This window comes from Misgurnus anguillicaudatus, chromosome 22 (genome assembly GCF_027580225.2).
Source record: "Misgurnus anguillicaudatus chromosome 22, ASM2758022v2, whole genome shotgun sequence".
NCBI lineage: Eukaryota > Metazoa > Chordata > Actinopteri > Cypriniformes > Cobitidae > Misgurnus > Misgurnus anguillicaudatus.
In genome coordinates, this window is record NC_073358.2 from 34,723,115 (window position 1) to 34,743,793 (window position 20,679).

Below are 20,679 nucleotides of genomic sequence, written 5' to 3' on the forward strand. Positions count from 1 at the left end.
CGTCTCTAGAGCAGTCTGGCAGTAGTAAAATTGTAGTGTGCTTCAGGCAGCCCTGGCTTCTTTAATCTCGAGCATGATGGGAATGAGGTAACGTGGCCTTAAGGACTCTGTCACACAAACACATGCACTGTTTATGACTCTTTATTTTTCAAGAATGGCTACCATGTGGCATTTACAGTAAGCGTGCATTGTGACCATTCCTGTTTCTGCAGACATTTACAGTTGAGTATTTTTTTATTGCTTTTTAAAGATTCTTGCCAACCTGGTGATGGAGACCCTCGCTCCTGAGATGAGAGACCTTATTGCACCCAAACTAAAAGGCAAGATGCATGAGAGACAAAGGAATTGGATGCTGGTACGTCATGAATTAGCGTCATTAACTCCATACTTCATTTCTTTGAATTTTGCTCCTTATTTTATTTTTTAGAAGTTTATAATAATGTTTAGGGATAAAAAGTTATTTGTTTTAAATTTATTTAATAAGGCTAAAATGCATTAAATGCTTGTTTTTAAATTCAAATATTATTCACTTAAAGCAGTGTTTCCCAGCCACTGTGCCGCGGCACACTAGTGTGCCGTGACCACTTGTTTGGTGTGCCGTGGAAAAATAACACTGTCACAGTGTCTGAAAAAGCGCTCGTAGCTAGCTACCAGTTTGGGAAGTTGGTCACAGCTGCGTGTGTCACTGTCATCAATGTTTTGTGTTCATCATAACAAGATCAAGTTTCACATTAAATGTGAATACTATGTATAATACAGTATAATATTCCAGCGTTGCAATACAGGTTTGCGCAGATCTGTTAATGCTTATGGTGAAAGTGGTGTGCTGTATTATTTTTTTTTACTTATCAAAACAGTGCCGTGGCAGATAAAAGATTGGGAAACACTGACCTAAAGTATTGCAGTACAAACAACATTGTGCCTTAATGCTGAACCTGACAGAATCAGAAGAAAGAATTTGGTCTTATTTTCTGATTATCCCTTATCTTTAATTAAAGGGGACATATCATGAAAATTAGATTTTTTTCCATGTTTAAAGGACAAGTTCGGTATTTTACAATTAAAGCCCTGTTTTCAGATTGTTTATGATGAAATAGAACGGTTTTGACTGAAATTTGGACATATGCTGGCCAGAGAATTTTCGGGTGTTTCTTGTATCACCTCCCACCTCTATAATGGGTTTATAGGTGCACAGGAACAATCCTTCCTAAAATGCATTAAACTTTCATTTACAAAGACGTGAAACTCACCGAGTGGTCGGGGGTGTTCACTGGTGTGCTCACACGGGAGTCGCTGCAAAAGACGCTTTCCAACAGGTTTTATCGTAGTTTTTGCCAACAACATTGACTTGTATTAGATGTTCTGTGAGGTATACTCTGCGCCGGGAACTTTGTTTATATTCTTGCAATTGGCAAAGGTGGATTATCGCCACCACCTGGGCTGGAGTGTCTATTATTCAAGCTCTTAATGGAAGAATGTACGGGTGTGATGCGTTTGGAAAAATAGCTCCACAAGTTAACAACGAATGCTAAAACACCTGTTGGAGGGCGTCTTTTGCGGCGATTTTTGTGTGAGCATATCACTGAACACCCCTGACCACTCGGTGAGTTTTACGTCTTTGTAAACAAATGTTTAATGCATTTTAGAAAGGATTGTTCCAGAGCACCTATACAGCCATTATAGAGGTGGGAGGTGAAACAAGAAACACCCGAAAATTCTCGGGGCAGCCGCATATGTCGAAATTTTAGTCAAAACCGTTCTATTTCATCATAAACAATCTGAAAACAGGGCTTTAATTGTAAAATACCGAACTCGTCCTTTAAGTGCTACAGTTGGGTCCCCAGTGCTTTTATTATCCTAGAAAATGTGAATAAGATCAACCCAGTAACTTACTTTTGGTAAACCATTCTCCACAAGCATGTGAAAAAATAGGTCATTTAAATTTGGCTGCCCTTGTGATGTCAGAAGGGGATAATGCCGCCCCTTAATCTGCACTATCCAACCTCGCCACTGCCATTTAGTACAGAGATCAGCTCATTTGAATGTTAGAGGACACACCCAAAAATGGCACATTTTTGCACACACCTACAAAGTGACAATGTTAACATGCTATAATAAATTATCTATATGATATTTTGAGCTAAAACTTTACATATGTACTCTGGGGACACAAAATATTTATTTGACATCTTAAAAAAGTTGTGTGAAATGTCCCCTTTAAAGGAATTTTTCAACGAAATATGAAATTTTTGTCATCATTTAGTTGCCCTTAAGTTGTTCCAAACTTTAAAGAATGTTTGTAACCAAGCAGATCTGGGGCACTATTGACTTCCATAGTAGGAAAGAAGGATTACTATGGGATTCAATGGTGCACCAGATTTGTTTAGTTAAAACATTTTTCAAAATATCTTCATTTCTGTTCAGCAGAACAAAGAGTTGTATACATGTTTGGAACAACTTGAGGGTAAGTAAATGTTGACAGAATTTAATATTTTTGGTAAACATCTATGTTTTTAAGTGCACCTTATTCAATTTTGTCTGACCGTTTTGTGATAAGATATCAGATGCAGTGTACGGGCTGGTTCAGAGCCAAGCACAGGCACAGTATGAAGCAATAGTGCAGAGTTGTGAAGCAGGTCGCCCACCACTGGAGACCACCATACGCACAGACATGGACCAGATCATCACATCCAAAGAACATGTGACGAGCAAAATTAGAGGTGATTATTCATTGCTTGATCTCTTTATCTGCCACAATGTAATACATTTCCTTAAATGGTATTGATGTTTTTATGATGATGTAATTTAAGCTCCACTGAATAAGGTTTAAATTAGAAATTAACCTAAAATGCCATTCTTCCTCCACAACGCATTCATAGTCATCCATCCAGTAATGTTCTGTTATTATTTGTTGTTATTAAATTCATATTTTATAACTAATGAGTAACTCTAAATTCAGCTGTATGAAGAATAATCTGTCTGTTTGGCTGTAGGTCTTGTGCTGCCCAAAGCAGAGAAGCTTCTGAAAGTGAGCATCCAGCCGTACATCAACTCTATCCTGGACGCGCTGATGGAGCCCACAAGCAGAGGATTTTTCGAAGTGCGAGACTTGTTCTTTAGAGAGCTGGTGGACATGAGCAAGAACCTTCTCAACGATGGCAACAAGGAAAAACTTGGAGAGGTTAGAAAACATCTCTCATAACATCTACTGTAGTTATGCTTTAATTTCCAGTAGGTTGTCTAGGGCATGACTTTTTTCCATAAATAAAACAAATTTAAAGATCCCATTTAATTAAATTGTGAATATTTGTGGTTCTTAGTCCATGTTGGCTTTCAGGACATCTGTGATGTTAACTATGTTATCTTTGTTGTTTAGCACATGGAGAAGATCTCCATGCTTGCCTTCCATCCAGTAAAGATGCAGTGCTGCTATGAGATGGTGGAGTCACTGAGTTTAGAGGGACTGCAGCAGCGCTTCGATGTCTCCAGCCCCTCCGTGTTTGTACAGAGAGCCCAAATCCTGATGAGAGAGGTCAGTCGTCTTAACCAGAATGGAGTCTAAAGAAATGATTTTAAAGTGCACCTATTGTCCGATTCGCGTTTTTGTATTTCCTTTGGTGTGTGTGTATTAGTACATGTTAACGATATGCAAAAGGTACAAACCCCAAAGTAAACTATGATGTGACCGACATTCATCATAATTCCACCTAGCTTGTAAGTTAACTCTTGTTAGCATTGCATTGTGAGTGCATCTTTCAAACATGTTAAGGCGCCTCACCTTTCCAGCTGACATCAGATGTATTCAGGCCAATCACAACGTACAGATTAGCTGTCCAATCAGGGACAGTTTTGTACCAAATCCGTGCGTTTCAGGAAGACATGGAAATCTGGAGCAACAAAAATGTATGGCAGGGGTGTCAAACTCAATTTCATCCCAGGCCACATCAGCATTACGGTTACTCTCAAAGGGCCGGTTGTATTTGAACAACTGTATGAATGTATCAACTCTTTTATTACTGTACATTGCATAATTCTCTCTGCATTTGATTACTATTGGTTTTGTTAATAACTAAATTTATACCTAGCTTTGAAAGTAGAATGTTATGTTATCCTTCATTGTGCAGGTAAGAAAATAAGAGGCATTTTAAGATAAAGAGTTTTACAATTTCAACCACAACATGCATTTATTAGACACATATACTCTCGCTTGTCATTTCTTGCCCTCTTTACAAAAAAGCTGTGATTTTTTACATGGCTTTAAGTGTCTGATTGACTGACGTCTCATGATTTGATTGTGTTGTAGGCTACAGATCGTTTCAATCGTTTATTAAAAGTAATCGGTTAAGATGAGTCATAGTTTGCGTATTTAGCGGGAATACGCGTTGTAAGCTAGCTGGACATCGCGAAACATTTCTGTAAACGAGACGGAAAACATTTTCCCGCTGGATGCGCGTGAGAGTGCGCGAGAGAGGGAGAGAAAGAACGAGCAGATACTGTCCGTTTCTAAATTCAAAGGCCGCAGCCTGCGGAGGTCGCATATGAAGCGTCATCAAGCCTGGTTTATTCTAGTTAACTGACTATTACATTCGCAAGTCATACACATATTACAACTATTTACTATAAACGAAGAATAATATTTAACTTTATAATTGTTAATATTCTGAAACAAGACAGTCTTGATGACGTATGCAGCCTGGAAATGCGACCTCCGGACGCTGCAGCCTTCGCATAAGACACGGCCACTCTAGCAGTGCGCGCATACGGAGCACTGCTCGTTCTCTCTCATGCAATCATCAGCATTATCACTATAATTACATTACAAAAAGACTTTGGCGGGACAAAAATTTGTAGGAATCAATGTAGGAAATAACATGCAAAAAATAAAACTTAAAAAAAACAATAAAATAATCTGTAAACTCTCGCGGGCCATATAATTAACATAATTTGTAAACTCTCACGGGCCAGATGAAATGAGGGGGTGGGCCGGATTTGGCCTGCGGGCCTTGAGTTTGACACCCCTGATGTATGGTATGTGGAAAATAATTTGTTTTTCAACCATAAACCAAGCGAACACATTGTATTATACCAAATATTAAGTTGAATCATAAACTGCAACAAGTTTGAGTTTACATAAAAATGTTTCTCTCTTTCTGTAGCTGAATTGGTTGATCGCTGCCTTAACATTTCAAAGGGTATGGGTTATATTCCCAGGCAGCACGTATAGATAAAGAATGTATAGACTGAATTACGTTAAGCGTCTGTCAGATGCATAAATGTAAAATGTCTTTATTAGGGTTTTGTGGACTTAGTTGCTTGGGTGTCTGTATGCCACTTGGGTTTAATGCGTGGTTTTAAACGAGTTGTCGGTATGTGCTGTACTGAGATTCCCATTATGCAAGGCATTTTATGTCATATATGGTGTTTTCACCAGAATGAAAAATATATTTTTTTATAGATATTTAAAGGCAGAAACAGAGACGCTACCCCTCAACACTTTGAATATTTTTAGATTAGAGGCACAAGATTAAACTTGCAAGGTAAAATAAAGCGGTACTCCAGCCAAATATCATAAATTACCCCATGATTCACTCACCCTCAAGCAATCTGAGATACATATGTTCATCATCTTTCAGACAAACACATTTGGAGTTAATCCACACGGCTCCAAGGGGTTAATAAAGGTATTTTGCGATATTGTAAGAATAATATCCATACTTTAAACTTTATAAACTGTAATAACTAGCTTCCGGTAATAATGCCATCTTGTACTCACATGATTCACGAGAGTCAATGCAACGAACGCTCACTACACTGGCTTTCGGTAACGGCACCATTTTGGAGTTTTAGTTATTTTAGTTTATAAAGTTTAAAAATTCTATTACCTGTAGAAGACCTTTATTACCCAATTAAAGCCATGTGGATTACCTCTGTGAGAAATTAACCAATATTAGGGTTTAAAGTCAGAAGTTGTTCCCTGATTTCTGCTTTCTACCATTATAAAGCTTGGGAAAGCAAGGAGATCTCCTAAAATAACTCCAAATGTGTTTGTCTGAAAGATGATGGACAAATGTATCTCGAATTGCTTGAGGGTGAGTGAATGATCGGGTATTTTTGATATTTGGCTGGAGTATCCCTTTAACAGAACCGTGATGGTCTTACCAGTTCCCAGCCTTTCTGTGTGGGGGAATCTGCCCCCTAGTGGCAGCACAACAGATAAGGTGCTTATGAAATATATTTTCTTTTTCAAAAGTGTATTGCCTTAGGCCTAAAGTACCTATTCTGGGCTTTTGTGCATCCATATTCCCATATTTCAGTATTCAAATATTTCAGTTTTTCTGAGAATTCCCTCCATTTCTTTCATGTAGCAAATGGATGATGCAGTGTACACGTTCGAGCAGCTTCTGCACCAGAGTTTGGAAGACGAAAAAGGAGAGGACCTATGCAAAACCATCCAGCGCTGTCAGGATCGTGTCATCAAGGTGAAGCAGGACGCCTGCAGTGGAACTAGTTTGTTTGCTCTTAAAATCCAAGAAAATTGAAAAATGTAAATTGGTACTTTTTCATTTTTAGAAATTTGACTATGACAGCAGCACAGTTCGTAAAAAGCTCTTCAGAGAGGCTCTTCTGCAGATCTTCATTCCCTACATGCTGAAACAGCTCTCTCCATCTTGCTCTGCTGTGAGTCCTTATCTCTATAATAGAAATATTACTTTGCTTATCGATAATATAATCAAAACCGGTTTCGATAAGTCACACTAGGAATAAATGGTTTTTATTTCATATGCAGGAACTTCCTCGTTTCCAAGAGCTCATCTTTGAGGATTTCTCTCGTTTCATTCTGGTAGAAAACATTTTTGAGGAAGTGGTGCTCCACACGGTTATGAAAGATATAATGATGGCTGTAAGACACACATCTGCTTTCAAACCGAAAACCTTTTTTGTCTCTAAATTATCTCTGAGCATAAGCAGAGATGCAACAATAAATAAATCATTCTGTAAAATTAATATCCAAAAAAGTTTGAATGCCGTGGGGCATTCAAAACATTCAAACAGAGCCAGTGGGTATCCCATCCAGCCTGGCACAGCAACATTGGTATACTTAACTGCATAAATTTGAGGTGGGATTATCTAATTTGCCTGGCCAATAGCATTTGGCAAGAGTGTTCTGGAAACCTGTTTGACTACGATAACTATTTTTACTATATTTTGAAAATGCTGCATAAATAACACATATCAGCTCCATTCCAAAACCAAGAAGAGTAAAACGTATAACCTTCTACTTAAAGACTTTAATATGGCATCATAGTACATAGTAATCGTGTTAACATATCCATTTGTTTCTTTTATTTCCAGCTGTAAAGGAAGCAGCTGTCCAAAGAAGACACAACCTGTATCGAGACAGCATCGTTCTGACCAATAGTGACCCTAATCTTCACCTACTCGGGGAAAACCCTCCCATTGACTGGGCTGGGGAGTACGGAGATGGTCAAGAGGAGGTGGAAGAAGAAGACGTAGCAAAGGAGGGAGCAACTCAAAAAAGGCGGAGAATGAAGCAAGTGGTCTCCATGATCCAGCTGGAGGGCAACTCCTCCGGAATGCCCAACGAATCGTGCCTGGAAGTGCCTGCAGTAGAGGACATTCCTGAGGAAGAGGCTGAGGAATGTTCAGACACCTCAACGTGCCAATTGCCCAATGGAACAAAAGAGGATGTGAATAAAAATACGGTCGAGGAGAAACCACCAACTGTGACGAACAGAACTTCACTAAAAGAAGAAGAAACTCAAGTCACGGAAGTGTTGGCAGAAAAGTCACCGAAGGACACAGAGGGTAAGTCAGCAATAGAGAGTGCCATACAGGAAATAGACAACGCAGTAGAGGAAGAGGAACGTCAGCAGGACATTGCAGAATCGTCGTCTTCAAAAGAGGAAATGAGCAACAAAGAGGATGAACTCGTCCCAAAGTGTCAAGGGGCGCAACTGGAACACCAAGTAAAAATCGCTGCATCAGAGGCACCTTCAAGCACAGAAGAGGCATCATCAGACCAACAGGAAAAAATTCAGAGCACTAAAGACTCCCATTCAGAGATCTCTTCATCACAAAATGACGACAGCGGATTTCAGTCTCCTGCTAATGAAGTGGAAGGGGAGGAGCCTCAGACAGGAAATGAGGCGTGCAGTGACTCAGAAACAGGAGAGAACACTGGGAAGGAAGAAAGTGCACATGTGGATCAGCAGTGAAATGGGATATTTATCTCTTAAAATTTGTTCATATATCGTGGAGGTTTGTTTGTGCTTGTAAACAGTAAGAAAATATTAAATCCACTGCTTTGAGAGAGACTTTTGACCGAGTGACAGGAGCTGTTTGTGGCATTTTTGCTTAAACACACTATTATCTTAAGACTTTATAGAAAAAAATATTCATTTTGGTGATCCTTTGCATGCACACAGTCACACATTTCTCTTTATTGCACTTAAATGAATCACTCTCTGGCTAAGAAACGCATCCTAGGTTGTAATGTCTTTTTTTTATCATGGATGCTCATTTGATATCTCAGTTCTTTGTTTCGTTTCTTCTCTCTCAGTGGTGCCGAATGTCACAGGACTGCAGTATAATGCCTTGATCCAGTCGAAACCAGCCACATTATGCCTTATGTTGATAGTATATGGTACCTTATTTAAATAAGCATGTTGCTTCTGCTTAAAGTTATCTCCTCTGCCTAAATTTCAGCTGAAGACACTGAATGAATTTTATTTATATTAAGGTTTGTTATATTCTTGGGTTAGCATGGTGGCTTTGAAATCATGCCGTCATTTTGGTATATTTCAGTCAAATATCATTTTGTACTACTTAATGGTGGAACATCCAAGCGGTTGCATTCAGTTTTAGCCCCATTTAGCACTGGTGTTTTTTTCATTGGTGCATACTGCTGATATTTGTTGTAATATTAGGAGTGCCTGCGTCATTTTTTTCTTAACCCGTTGGGTAAACTTACACTGTAACTGACAAGCTATATTTCACATGGTGCTTTTATTCCCTCCTATTATTATTTTTTTGTGAATCTGTGGATGCTATGAAATGACATTTACATTAGATCACGCTTGCACTGTAGTGATTACGATTTGGGCAAAAGGTTATAGGTCAGCTACGTTGTTCGATTTCAATGCAGGTAACTTGTAGATGGGATCCAGTGGATTATGCAAATTCAGATATGATTGATTTTAGGACCACTGTTAATAAACCAAAAAATGATGATATTGACAATCAGTCAAATTAATGATGTGCAAAATGTCACCAATAGTGTTATATGGCCATACAAGTTTCAGCAGCGTTTTAATTTGTAGGATTGTTTTGCTGTTTGAGACTTGTAAATTTTATCTGGAATGACAAAACCTTTTATATGAATACATCAGAATATTTTTTATTTATTATTTACAGCACTTGGTACTATACCTGCCTTTTAAAATTATTTTTACCTTACAAAAATCTATTTTGTCTTTTTAATCCATTGTTATCCCTTTAATAATAAACCTTATTCACTTAAGTTACTACGTTTTTTGTTTTATTTTTGTTGTACTTGTTACCAAGTATGAATTGCTGTGAAAATGTTGTTTGATGTACCCGTCAGTAGAGAGCAGTGTTGGGCGTTTTGTTATTTTCGCTTAGTCTGGTCCTTTACATTTTTTACCTTTGGACATATGGAGACTCCTTTTAACTCTAAATATTTTACCTCTAATAAATAAACATTTAAAAAAGTAAGTATCGGGAGATTTTTTTTTTTTGCATAGCTTAACTATGCCAAAAACTGAGATTAGCCTACTGACTGAGACACAATACATCATACAAATGTCAACAAATGTACTCTAACTGCAATCCATAGCGTTTAATGTAAACCTTTATCATATCTAAAGTATTATTTAGATATAATATAGCAAAACCAAATATGTACAAACATGAATATGGAAAACAGATGTTTTCAACTTTATGTGGCGCTGCGCATACATCAAAGTACCGCGAGAGCGAATAGAAAGCATATTAAGGTGCAGCCTTGCTAGCGAATGCTCTCGCGGTGTTGTGATGTCATACCCCGACCGACCTGCGCAGCGCCGCATGAAGTCGAACGCACCTATTCATGTTTCAAATATGACACAACGATGCAAAAAGTGAAATTATAATTGATTCGCCTAAATTATTTCAATTAAATAACATATTTTAATAAGCTCTCAAGATATAAGATTTTTATTATTTTTTATGGAAAGGCAACGCTACGCAGACGTGATGACGACATTGTTTACGTGGCCTGAGCTCACATCTCGGGAATTTTCCCCGCTTAGAGAGATTCATCTCATCTCGCCCACAGCACAGCATCAGCACCAGCGGAGGATGCGCGTCGCTGAATAATCATTAAACATTACCGATTATACTGAGCTGTTTATTTAGGTTTTGTCATCGGACAGAGATTGCAGTCGCAGGTTCACTTCTCTGTGGGACGGGGGAATGTTAAACCCCGGATCCCCTGACCGTTGTGCTGTTCGTAAGGATGCGATCACTGAGCCGACCGTGGGCCTTGATAGTCGCCGAGATTTTCTTCATGACAACAGTTGCTGTTAGCGCTACAATGGCAGGTAAGATACATTTAAGTATTATGGAGATAATCTAACGCGTGATGTATAGTTCAGGTAGGACATTCCTGTTGCATTACGTGTTTATATTGGTTTCATAAACTTTATCTCAGTGTATTCACATAAATGCAACCCTAGGCTATATCAAGGATGTATTTTGCACGTTAGGCTTTCTATTTTCTTTTGTATTCTCTGACTTTTGATGATTTATGTGAAAAGTTTATTATATTGTGTTATATTTTCTTTCACATTCTTTAACTAAAATCTGTGAAATAACATGGTTTGACTTTTTAAATTATGTAACGTTAACTCTTATGAAAATTAACTATTTACTTTCTACAGTAATCATAGTTAAATTGTTTGTATTCGTGATATAGTAACCGTATTTTTTTTTTTTTTACTACAGTACCCATTGTTTTTATTTATAATATTTGCAATAAAGCTAGTAAATAATAAATCTACTAATACATGGTTATTACAGTTTTATTATAATGGATATTTGGCCTTCCTAAGCAAAATGAATACTGTGAAATGTGTCAAATGTCCAGACATGATGTGGCACACAACTGAGTGATAATCTCCTGTGCACAAGCAGGGACAAATGTTGCTTAAGGGAAAATGAATTTGGTCTGTGACGCAGGTGGGAGAGATATAGACCCCCTCTCATAAACTGTGCGCACTCAGCTGAGATTGTTTGCATTCATGGTTTGTGGTATTGTCCTGATAATGTCAAACCATTCATTCACACATGTGCACGCACGCACACTCACACTTAAAAGGCTATTCTTTACCTCCTTGTCAGTGTGTTATAAAAACAGCCAATCACCAGTCATAAGAAAAACTTCAGCCCCTGACACCTTCCTTCTGTCACTCACGTCTGTGCTATAAATAATAATGGAATGAATGTCTCTTTAAACTACTTAAGGTTACTGAATTTAGCCGGACTAGTAGTAAATACTAACAACAAAACAAGAAATGACTGGTGCTCTTGTATTCCTTTGATACCTGGTGGTTTCCTATTTTATCTATTTTTGTGTTGTTTTAGATGTTAGAATAAAAAATTACAGAAGAATTACAAAATTACTTATTACTAATAAACAGTGGGAAAGCCATATATTTATTTTTTGTAGAGTAATGTTTTGGATACATTTTCGACATGCTATTACCAACTAAATAGGTAAACTAGGTAAAACCATAGTAATGTATTGTAATTCTTCAATATGGTAATACCACCGCAGAGGGATTTTTCTCTGAACTTATGAGCAAACTAATTCCTGCGAAAAATGTCTGGCGGATCTGTGAAGGACGTTATAAGCCCCGCATCTCTTTAAAGACAGGCCTTGGTTCAGAATACAGTGAAAAACAGATGAAAGAAGACTCTGTAAGCTGTATAAGGGGATAAAACCACGGTGGATGTTTCACCAGACTTGAAAGTATTAACAAAGGCTTTTGCAAGTTCCCAAGGTTTCGCTCGCACACAGAAAAATATGTTCCCCAGCTTTCATTTGGGCAGTAACATTTAAAAAGGTCCCAATATGTTCCATTTGGTAGAGATATGTATCTTAATATGAACTAACTAATATGAACTCTTTAGGTGCAAAGCTATACTTTTTGAAAGTGTACATCCCAAGTGAACAGATGGGGTACATATTTTGACCATTTTGTCTGACAGTGCACTAAAGCTATGAAGTTAATAATGGACTAGCTAATGAGAATGAAGACCGTTTAAGTAAATGAATAAGTTTTAGAAAGGTTAAAAAGAGGACTCATTCCCGAGATGGTTATGCAACCACAGATAATAATGCAGATTAGTCTAATGCAGAGAGAAGAATTCTGGAATGAGTCAGAAGAATCGAGAAGAATTAGCAAAGGTCAAAACATTTGTTCTGGATGAGGTGTGAAAATGTTTTTAAAGAGTATGGAGTTATTTTCCATTGCACAGAAACCTTTTTGTTTTCGCATTTTAAAAGTATCTAAAATACACAAAATGTCTCATTTTTTTAGATTTGCCACATGTTTTATGTCAGTGGGGGTACGAGCAATAATTTCTGGATTTCTGCATAAGGATTAAACCCAAGAGGAATGAGGATTATGTAGGCACTCAGAACTTGGGCTTGTGATTAAATGGAGTTTCATGTCTATCAAAGTATCTTTCCGCTGATGTTGCCTTCTGTACGAGCAACTCTTCTGATTTAATGCCTGAAGTGTGGGCGTTCTCGCACGTTTCCAGCATCTCTCTCGCTTTCAACACTTTCCCCTCCTATGTTTTTCAGCTCCTATCCTACACTGTATGATGAACCATCTTACTCTTAGGTGAAACTACACAAACACCCGCTTAGCAAGCCATTTTGATTTCTAAACAATGTGTATAAATAGGGAGTAGGTCCGCTTTTTTAATAGATGCCAGAACATGGATCTAAAGATTAGCTTTTATTCAGACATGAACATCAGTAAGATCATTGATGACTGTTTTTTGCATATATGTGTGTGTGTGTGTGTCTTCAAAACAGATCCATAAAGCTATGATTTGCACTGCATCTCCATAAGCTGCTGTCAAGCTGATTTTTTTTGCTCTAAAGAACTTTCTGCATTTATTTTAACAATAGGAAAGAACATTTAATGTTTGTTTTGTCACTGTCTGTTGTTTTCTTCTGACGATGTAAGACAGCAACATAATGTGTGATTCAAACAGAAAGGGTACAGCCGTCATTCATGAGAATTAAACATTGTGAAAACGCTCAAGCTGTCTCCTTTTTTTTTCTTATTTGTTTTCACCTGCCTTTTTTTCTTTTTTTCTTTCCCCACTCTCTTTTTGCCACAGTACAGGAGCTGAACTTGAACCACTGCATTATAATTTGGCATTCATTCACTCAATATGAGGAGAAATGTGCCATTATTGACAGCACATATTGGTTTATGTTTTGTGATAGCATTTGCTATATATATGAAAGCATCATTAGGTCTGTTTTTAAACAGCGTTGTTTAAAAACAGAATTGCAAAAGTAAGAATTGTTTAAACTTCTTTCTCTAATATGCCAATAAATTTCTATTAGCATTGCAGACAATTCCCCACCAGGTCCATACTCCATACACTGAATTTAGTGTGTTTTACCCATAAACTGTAAAAAAAGATGGACGTAGTGTCCGTGATGTCACCCATTTGTTTGTAAAGAGTATTTTTGAATCTTAAAGTAGGCGGCGTCTGCCGTCGCCATCTTGGGGGGACGCGTCACCGCGCATCACTCCTGGATAATACGCACAACCGGCGCAACGTCATAGAATGTATCTGAACAGGTTCACGCCCACTTTTGGGGGAAAACAGACTAGACCTTCCATTGAATTCCATTCAAAATAGCGTAACAAAGCAACGTTCGTACACAGCCGGCAGGCGTAAATAACTTATGAAATCACTCAGATTAAACAAGTTGAGTAATTATCTGTCCACCCTGCCTGCCATAGAGCGCGAAAGATACATTAACACATTTAATTTGATCTATATAAAAACATGTCCCTTTCATTCTCCAAGCGTCAAATTTGTGTAACAACGCTATCCAGTGATTGCTGGAAAATCACTGAGGCTAGTTGTATGGCTGGACGGAAAAGTGCACTCAGTACTCTAAATATGAAGAGTTTCGTTGCAAAACGAGATAACCACCATTTTTTTTAATTGTTTAGAAATTTCGTTTTTTGGTTGTGCATTCCAATCAATTTCAATGCAACTGCAGTTGGTTTGTTTTGATTTAAACCTTCATAAATTAAATAATACAGCTAAGTAGCACCATAAAACAAAATAATAACATGATAACATAATAATAAACATGTTTTGACAAAAATGTAAAAAAATTGATTTATCTCGTTTTGCAACGAAACTCTTCATATAAAGACATAATATATAAATACAAAGTAACTTTCAAATGCGAAGTAAAATCATTCACTGGCTTCCCTGTTGACTCGATGAGGTACGAGTAAATGTCCGGGTAAGACACCTCTGGCCAATAGGGAGCGTTTTTACACAAATTTGACGCTGGGAGAATGAAAGGGACATGTTTTAATAGTGACCAAATTAAATGTGTTAATGTATCTTTCGCGCTTTATGGCAGGCAGGGTGGACAGATAATTACTCAACATGTTTAATCTGAGTGATTTCATAAGTTATTTACGCCTGCCGGCTGTGTAAGAACGTTGCTTTGTTCCACTATTTTGAATGGAAGTCAATGGAAGGTCTGGTTTGTTTTCTCTCCCAAAAGGGGCGGTGACATAATTCATAGTCAAGTTCCCGGATGTGCCGGTAGTCCATATGGGTACAGAGGCGGGACATGGGTGAAGCTGAGGTGACTGGTTGCTGAAACCATGCTCGCCTAGCTCGATTCTAGTGACAGCAGTGGCAGTTCACCCGTCACTCAAGTGGCCACGCCCTTAATGATGCAGAACTTTAAGGCTTAATATCATTTAAATTGATTAGTTGCAAAAAAATCACCTAAAATTAGGGCAACATTAGCTATATTGATCAAACACACTTTTTTGTACCAGGCTGTAAACATATTATTTTCTACTGTAAAGTTGGGCATTTTAACATGGAGGTCTATGGGAAGCGGCCAGTCGATGAATTGTAGTTTAAGTCACTTCCGTATTAGCTTCATCAGAGAGATCAAAAGGTTGCCCCTTGGTTTTACCATTAAAATGCTGCAGCTTGTCACCATGTGAACCAGCACAGAGCATGTCTCAGGTGTCCTTATAACCTTTAAGTATTGATGGCATCCATGTGTGAAATCTGCCAGGCTTCTTTTTGTGAGATCAATACTGTGTCTGTTTAGTAGTGTGCTTTATGTGTGTGGTATAAGGCAGTGCTCACCTGAGAATGCACAATTGTGGCGCAACAGTCTCTCTGCAGTCCATAATGCCTTTGCCTTTAGATCTAAGCTTACAGTTATTACCCTGAAATGACATATTCTGTGTTGATCAAGGACACAGTTTGTAAGAGAGAAAATTGCTCTGCGACATTAACCAAACCAGCCTGCTATGTTGTAAATCACACAGTTGAACTGATTTGAAGCGTGAAGCATTTAAAAATCAGATTAAAGATAAAAACAATGTGTACTTGACATTTTCAGTGAGAGAATACATACAAGTTTATGAATCATTGTAAATAAATGACTTAATGTAATTAAAATTGATGGCTGATGTATAAACAACATACAGCAATACTGTACGTTAACTGCAAAATTTTTATATTCGAGTCATTCGATAATATCAAGGCTAAAACTGTAGCAGGTAAGCCAATAATGCTGGCAAATGTAATGTTTTAATGTTCATCCACTGCATGTTACCAAAGATATTGAATGTAACAAGATGTGGCACTGCTATTACTAATGCTACAACTATGGGCCTTCTGGCGACAGTAGTCCCGCCTCTCAGTTAAAAGAACCAATCATCAATAGATAAAGACTGAAGATTCTCTGCGATATGGGCTCAATACAGAGTCGCGTGCAACTTTTTGTGCGTCTTTTTGTGCCTTTATTTGAAAATGATAGTGAAGAGTTGACAGGAAAGTGTTGGGTGGAGATAGGCGAAGGGAATCAAACTGTATCCTAACCACTGGGCTATCAGCGTCGACATAAAGCCGTTAAAAAGCACAGTTTAAGCTTAATAAACAAATTATGGTGCAGTTGATGTGACGTTTAATTGTTGGTCAAAAATAGTTTTGTTCAATTGTAATTTTAGAGATATTTCTCTTTCCTCATTCAAGTAGATATGACTTTAGTCTTGAATGACTATAATAACTGCCAGTGGGCATTGCCTACCTACTCATTGAATAATTACTGTACATTTCCCTTTTAGGTCACACAATAGATTATAGCTCATCACTAATATAGAGACAAGGCGGGACAGCTTATTTCTGGTATGAATTAGTCAAATAATATATTCACACTTAAGCAATCTGAGGTCAGGAAGCAGCCAGTGATGTAGGACCATTAGGTGGCTATAAAAGGAAGAGATTTAATTTTTGATGCTGGTCACAATTCATCATGTCAGCTGCTGCAAGAATGAATCCTATTTCTGTGCACTAAAGTCTCAATCAAAGGGACAAACAGATTGGTCTATAATAATGTGCACTCTAAAAAAACAAACGGTGCTATATAGAACCAAAACTGTTGCTTTGGATCGTAATCATAGAAGAACCGTTTTTAGTGCCATATAGCACCGGTGAAGCACCAGTGAAGCACCTGTGTAGAACCTTATAGGGGCCATATAGAACCACTATAGCACCAAATATGGTTCTACATAGCACTATATGGTTCTACACAGGTGCTTCACTGGTGCTTCACCGGTGCTATATGGCACTAAAAACGGTTCTTCTATAATTACGAGCAAAGAACCACTTTTGGTGCTATATAGCACCGTTTGTTTTTAGAGAGTGGATTAAACTGCTTTTGTCTAGTAACTATGGAAGATATGGGTGTTTAAGAAGAATTCAGTTTGTTGGCGCTAGTGGTGTGAGGATGTATGTGTACTTTGAGCTGCCATGGGTAGCCTAGGCTTTTTGGTGAACTCCACATGAACAAACCGAAAAAAAAAAAGATTCCAAAAATGATAACAGCGGTATGAACTAATGGCAATATCTATAAACTTTTAGGGAATTCAGCTAACCTACAGCCAGTTATTTTATTTGTTGCATTTATTCTGTTTGAGTATCCGAATATCAATGAGGATTCAAACAAATAAAACTTTAATATACCAATGTCTATAGACTGTTTCATCGGACGCACGTGATACACGTCTGGATCCGAACCCTACTTCCGGTTTCCTTTTTTTAATGGTCTGACTAGTTGCTAAACTGATCTCTTGAACAAATGCCTCGTCGAAAATAACAAATGTTTTGGTTTCCTAGGTAATCTATGTGTTGTTTTTGTGCTTGTTATATAAATAAACTACGTTTAAAGAAATTTGTTGTTATTTATTCTTAGCGGAGTTTACCGGAAGCTACGTGCGGATCGCGACAGCCGCTTGTTTATGTTGTTACTGCTGAAACCGTCTGTATGTGATGGACATCACATTTAAGAAAACCGGTTGCATTAAACCATTCAAGTTTTAAAACACATAGATTTGAGTACTGTGAACTTAAACAAATTGAGTCACATGCAGTTAAGCACTTATATTTAAGTTCACACTACCTAAATATAAGTGCATAATTGCACAAGACTTAAGTTCACAGTACTCAAATGTATGTTTTTTTAAAACTTAATGATTTAAGGCAACCAATTTCCTTAAATGGTTTGAGTTAAGTTAACTGTTAGGTTTTACATTGTAAAGCATATACTTGTCAGCAAAGGTAACGTTGATGCACCCTCATCTGGACAGACATCTCTTGGGAGCCCTTTGGAAATATAAAAGTACATATAAGTATTTGGCATAATACTAATACACATATACAGATACACACACACATGACAAATCAAAATGATAAAGTTGTACATTTTAGAAAGTTTACATTAAACTATACAAAGATACAACAATATATGATCAAAGAACTTCATAATGTCCATCTTCATACTTGATATTCTGTGTTGATGTCCTCAGAGTCTCTGTGACGTTCTGCAGCTTCATTACAGTAGGCTACTTCAATATAGTTGTCTATCAAACACAGAATAAAAATAGAATCACATACATCATAACACATCTATTTACTATTTTACCTCTTTGATTTAATAATTTCATTATTAAACTTACATCAATTTGGCCAGATTGCAGTGACATCAATTTCTTCAGTGTCTGGATCAGTTTGATGTTTTAGCTTCCACTGTTACTTCATTTTTCTCTGTCAAACACAGAATTAAAAATCAAAATCACATACATCATAACACATCTGTTTACTATTTAACCTGTTTGGTTTTTAAAATTGAATAATAAACTTACATCATCTTTACCCAGAAACCTCTTCAGCGTCCACAAGTTGACCACAGTGTACATGACCTCTGTAAACACAAACATGGATAGACTTCATATTTAAAAAGATGAAGAACAGCAAACATGTTACGTTAAAATATATTATGACTCCAAGCTTCTTTACAATTAGCATCTAGGTTCTCTCAAAGTGAAGCTGGCTTTGTTACAAATCAATATAAAGCTATTAAAACCGTCTTGAAAAATAAGCCGCATCTACCAGCACTAAAGCAATGAGCTTTTAAACAACAAAAGATCGTCTGTGTATCATTTAAAATAGCAGAGAGACACTTGCTAGCTGCTAACATTTCCAACACAGAAGTTACTGTTGCTTTGTTTGTTTTAAGCAAAGAACTTCTCATCTTGGCTTCTTTAAAGTTTTGTTTTAAAAACTTAAACATCGAATTGATTCTTTTAACAGCCCGGTTTGAATGTTACTTCGCGTATTTTTAACCTCATGTTTACCGCTGTGTACCATGTATACCCTTAATGTTTTACTGTTTGTGCTTTAAATTCAAACAGTTCTAGTATAAAGACAAAAACGAATCATAGTAAATAACATAATATGAACAAATAGGCATCCGATCAGCGCGATGCAGACAAACTAATTAAATCAAACTTACCTTACTGTTGATGTGCAAGCAAACAAAGAAAGACACCGAACGAGAAGTAGTCCAGGCTGTAACGGTTCGCGATTTTGAATTTTCCCGTCAAGCCCATAGGTCAAGCAGTCGCACCTGAAGAGTGGGGGCAGATGAGTGGGTGCAGGTGCATTCTGGGAAATGTAGTCCTTTTCTTTGGCGTTGTCACTGCTGTAGCATATGCTGCTGTAGATGTAAACTACGAATTCCAAGGTGCATTGGATGCACTACAATCATTCCAGCCCAAGTTTGATTGATCCTCTGCTCGCACTTTATTACCGGGTATATACTTTTATATAATCCGCGTTTTCACACTATGCATGGTTCTTTATACTTGGTCATTAATAAAAAATATTTCTATAAAGTTTATAACGTTGACAAAACATGTTTAGTTGACAAACATGTTAACAGTTATTTTGAATGATTTCAGATTTTCTTAAATATAAAATCTTTGATGAAATACAAAACTCTTTAAACATGCCTCAGGAATTATCTTTGGGTTTAGTGGATTAACTGCTCATCATTGGAAACATTAAACGTATACCTAAATGAATTCTTAAATATAAGTAAATACAAAACTAATGCTGAGTTAAGACATGTAACTTACTGAACTTACTTAATTACAACATGAACTCAAATTAATTCATTGTAAATGAATGCATTAACTAACAATGAAAAACACGTCATCTTAATGATGACTCTTAGTTTATGATAGTATATGCCTTAACTCAGCATTAGTTCATGTTAAAGGGGACATATTATGAGTTTTTTTTAAAGATGTAAACTAAGTCTAAAATAGGTCTGAGCAAAAGTGTACCGTTTTGGGTGTGTCATTTAAAATGCAAATGAGCGGATGAAGTGCAACCACTGATCACAATGATGGTGGTTTGTTGCAATTGAAACTCAATTGTGCTGTGAAATATTTTATCTCTCTCTTTCTCTCCATACTAAATGGTTGTGCTGTGGTTGGATAGTGCAGATAAAGGGGGCGGTATTACCCTATTCTGACATCACAATAAGGGCCAAATTACAATGACCTATTTTTTCACATGCTTGCAGAAAATGGTTTACCAAAACTAAGTTATTGGGTTGATCTTTTTAACATTTTCTAGGTTGATAGAAGCACTGGGGACACAATTATAGCACTTAAACATGGAAAAAGTCAGATTTTCATAATATGTCCCCTTTAAAGTAAAAATACATGTATGTCTTTTATCACTGTGATATATGGACCCTTATTATATTATAAAGTCCCCATCTCTTTTATTTAAATTGATTGATTGAAGACAAACATTATAATATGTGGACTGACTGTACAAGCACGCATTATCATATGCTAAACAGTTACCTCCTCAGATAGACTACACATTGATTGGTGCCCGAACATTTTCCTTACAAGGGCCAAACCTGACTGAGGGCCGTGGCCCAAAAGTAAATGTTGTTGTGTTATATTAAAATTAAAGTTGCTCTGATAAACC

General features: G+C 37.1%; 2 protein-coding genes and 1 long non-coding RNA gene across 3 annotated transcripts in view; 2 read left to right on the forward strand and 1 right to left on the reverse strand.

Moving 5' to 3' along the window:
• niban2b (niban apoptosis regulator 2b) overlaps positions 1-9,545 on the forward strand; it is a 34,120-nt gene extending 24,575 nt beyond the window's left edge. Inside the window, exons 7-14 of the mRNA XM_073861168.1 lie at positions 251-355; positions 2,558-2,720; positions 2,994-3,181; positions 3,377-3,532; positions 6,366-6,479; positions 6,571-6,678; positions 6,788-6,898; positions 7,353-9,545. Coding sequence (XP_073717269.1) covers positions 251-355; positions 2,558-2,720; positions 2,994-3,181; positions 3,377-3,532; positions 6,366-6,479; positions 6,571-6,678; positions 6,788-6,898; positions 7,353-8,237 — 1,830 coding nt within the window. The 3' untranslated portion in view covers positions 8,238-9,545. The remainder of the gene's footprint in view (positions 1-250; positions 356-2,557; positions 2,721-2,993; positions 3,182-3,376; positions 3,533-6,365; positions 6,480-6,570; positions 6,679-6,787; positions 6,899-7,352) is intronic.
• A 766-nt stretch (positions 9,546-10,311) lies between these two features.
• The window catches only part of npdc1b (neural proliferation, differentiation and control, 1b), a 34,427-nt gene continuing 24,059 nt past the window's right edge, over positions 10,312-20,679 (forward strand). The window contains exon 1 of the mRNA XM_055199264.2: positions 10,312-10,622. Within this exon, the coding sequence (XP_055055239.1) occupies positions 10,538-10,622 (85 nt within the window). The 5' untranslated portion in view covers positions 10,312-10,537. The remainder of the gene's footprint in view (positions 10,623-20,679) is intronic.
• LOC129441618 (uncharacterized) lies at positions 17,675-19,464 on the reverse strand. Its single transcript, XR_008643602.2, has 5 exons — positions 19,184-19,464; positions 18,534-18,592; positions 18,348-18,435; positions 18,172-18,251; positions 17,675-17,994 (listed from the first exon to the last, which is right to left on the reverse strand). It is a non-coding gene; the product is annotated as an uncharacterized lncRNA (long non-coding RNA).